General features: G+C 34.0%; 1 protein-coding gene across 1 annotated transcript in view; it reads right to left on the bottom strand.

Moving 5' to 3' along the window:
- The window catches only part of DNTT (DNA nucleotidylexotransferase), a 68,784-nt gene that overhangs the window by 63,026 nt on the left and 2,324 nt on the right, over positions 1 to 3,434 (bottom strand). Inside the window, exon 4 of the mRNA XM_010020339.1 lies at positions 686 to 809. Coding sequence (XP_010018641.1) covers positions 686 to 809 — 124 coding nt within the window. The remainder of the gene's footprint in view (positions 1 to 685; positions 810 to 3,434) is intronic.

Consider the following 3,434-nt stretch of genomic DNA (forward strand, 5'->3'; position numbering starts at 1 on the left):
TCACACTAAACCATGTCACCCAGGACTCCATACAGCCTGGCCTTGAACACTGCCAGGGATGGAGCATTCACAACTTCCTTGGGTAACCCATTCTAGTGCCTCATCACCTTCGCAGTAAAGAACTCCTTCCTTACATCTAACTTAAACTTCCCCTGTTTAAGTTTGAACCCATTAAAGCTTGCCCTACCACTACAGTCCCTAAAAGAGTCCCTCCACAGCATCCTTGTAGGTCCCCTTCGGATACTGGAAGGCTGCAATGAGGTCTCCATGCTTAACAGTTTAAAATTAAGATGTGCTAGGATTATGGAAGTACTTTTACAAGTACTTTATTACAAAACTGATTTATCACTGCATCAGAGGAGACAGGTCTCCTCTGAAAAGTAGTTCTGGTTTCCTAATGTAAATTTTTCATGACTTGTGCAATAATGACCCTTCAAAAATTTTGTGTATAGTGGCAGATTTCATTGGACATCCGTGTAAGCAATTAAAAAAAAAGAAATCATATATTTTGAATGACACCATTTTTAATTAGGAGCTCTGTTAATCCAAAAGTTTTTTTAACCTAATGATTTAATATTCTCAAGACACTGCAGCAAGAAAATGGGTGCATAAATGAACTTTTGCCACCTCTTCTGATCTGCTATCAAATTCTTAGATACAAGTTTTTATGAAACATTCACTTTACCCGCTTTCTGCATTTTTGACAGCTTCAGGGTCTTGTCAGCTTTTACATCTTCCAGAGTTCGTAAACCCATTCTGTACCATTTCTCAGATGTCTTCACTCCCACTCCAAAGACTGAAGTAAACTGCTAAAGGTCAGTAGAAAAACGCACATTTCAGTGCTGCTTTCTGAAGGAGCAGTGAATTAACAATAAGCATGTAACAGCATGGTTTCACAGGGAAAAATCTCGGCAGAGTTTGTCCTACATTGAAGACAATAGTGTAACATAAACATATAGGTACAACTTCCCTTCTTTACATAGTTATGTTGAACAGATGATTGGTTTTATACATCGGCAGTTCTTTTTAAAGTGAAATTTAAACAATACAGTAGTGGCTCCAGCATATTTATGTTATTTACCTAAATGTACACTTTCAGCTAAGGTTTAAGGTAAGGATAGTAGTCTTATTTTTACTGCATTTCTTAATAAAAATACAAACAGTAATGTTAAGTAGCTGAATTCCCTTACACAGTCTTTATAGAATAAGAGATGTCTCAAGACTATCTTCCTAATTTGACTGACATTACAATTTCGTATTATACACACTACCAGCTCTGTAGTTGTACATGTGATGTTGGTGTTGCTGCACTCCTAAGACATGAGGTCAGTGGGAATCCTGTGGCTCTTGAAATTCTGCACAGGGCAATGGCTCTCAATGGTGCATGGAAACAGATGGTAAGCACATAAAGACAACTAATCTATTTTTATACTGCAATCTGTAAAGTACATGCTTGGAGGTGATGCTCAGTACTGGTTTTCAACATGGAATTCAATTTCAAGTAGAAATGGTAACTTCTGTGTGCTTGCATATTATGTAAATAGTCTTATAATTCTTAAGTCCTCACGTGAAGCAAGCTAAATTCCTGTATGTCTTATTTGTAGTACAAATTTTACTATGTTGCCCACTGGGAAAAAATTAAAATAAAAAAGCCCAAATCTACAAGTTTCTAAAGTTTTAGTATGGTTATATTCCATTTATTCCAAAGTAATTTTTTACACTAGCTTATTCCCCAAGAAATGGCATAAAGCAAAAATGTCACAGTTGTAAGCATTATTCAGTGGATCAATATCTCAAATGAACAGTGATATGAAAGCAAGATGGAAAACTTTAATGCTTGCCCAAAAGAACACTCCTTATATTCAGTTTGTCAATACTGAAGCTCTCAATAGTTTCTTTGTACTTTTATAGAATTCAATGAGTAGCTGTGTAAGACACAAAAAACTGCTGTTTTCTGTTGAATCTGCAACCTCTGAATTCCTACCATGCTAGCTTTATTTCGTGTTTTTTTAAAGAGATTCATTCCTTGGAAATAATTAAGAAAAGAAAAGAGAAAAATGGTAATATTAAACAGCAATTACCCTACATTTTGTATATAATGGATGAAATTACCTATTCTTTCTCTGAATCATGGGTATTTATGAAAGAATGTGATTTTTTAAATACTTAGATAGTTATCTTTTAATGTTTTTGCTAGTGCTAAAAGATTTTCAAAAGGGTCTATTACTGGGTTTAGAATGATTCCAAGAGACTTAATTAATATTGGGATAGAGAACTAAAGCAAATGGATTCTATGTCACTGTCCAATTTTTTTTTTTTTTTTTTTTTGAGGGGAACAAAAATTTTAAAAAAAAAATCATTATTCAGTATATTTATAGATGTCAATTTATGTCAATTTAGAGGCACTTCCCAGAGTGCTAAATAGTAAAATTTAAGAATTCACTAATATTATGGGATTCTTCTTATCTTTCTTAGAAACACATAGAAATTGTTGGGAAAAACTGGCTACAGCCAGTTTAGCCAAAATGTTGAGGCTGTGCTGAGCTAACATGAGTTAGCTCAAAAAAGTTTGTTGTAATTTGACATATGAAACAAAGCATAAAGCATATTTGAGATAATATTTCCCCTCATAGATTTTATTCTAATCTCCAAGAAATGTTCTTAAATCCTGAAACATAAGATTTAATGGCTGATCCTCAATACATATTGCCATTAATAAGCAAGTCTGGTTCCTGAATTCTTCTATACATGTGAATCTGCACCTCTTCTCTGACTATTGCTGCTGATGGCATCAACAACTGTCACTGTACATCCCCTTATACCTGTATTACAGGTCAGAGAGTATGCAAGAGCCTTTCAATAGCTGAAGTAAAATGAGTAATGAAGGGGAGAATTAATCATTCCTATTTGGTTTACTCTCTGATTTATTTTTTTCTGAAGGCACAAACAAGATATTTTTAGAGATGAAAACTGCAGACAAAATTGGGAAAAAAAATAAAATCCAGTATGTATTTTTCCAGAGCAGAATTCATTGACCATTTAAGAAATGGGAACTGCAGTATTTATTTGGTTTAAATTCCATGTAAGTATGAAATATGATCATGACTGAACCTACAATCTGCCTAACAAAGAAATCTCCAGCCCACTTCATCTTGCCTCACACAAAAGAGAATTAAAATAGATCTGAGTCATCTTCTTCACCTAGTATTTTCTTAATGCCCAAATAAGATGGTGTAGTGTTATAGTGTTAAGCAACTGAGGAAAGAAAATAAACCAAACATTAGGTTAAGCTTACAGCAAAGTGTATGTATTACGTTAATTTCCAAAAAAAGAGATTGTTTAGTTCAAGCTTGAGAGCAACTGTGTATGCATCACATTAATTACAAAGGTAACTGATTTCACCATTATTCCTTACTCTATCAGTTTCTCTCTTT

The sequence above is a fragment of the Nestor notabilis genome, unplaced genomic scaffold, assembly GCF_000696875.1.
Source record: "Nestor notabilis isolate BGI_N333 unplaced genomic scaffold, ASM69687v1 scaffold4948, whole genome shotgun sequence".
Lineage (NCBI taxonomy): Eukaryota > Metazoa > Chordata > Aves > Psittaciformes > Psittacidae > Nestor > Nestor notabilis.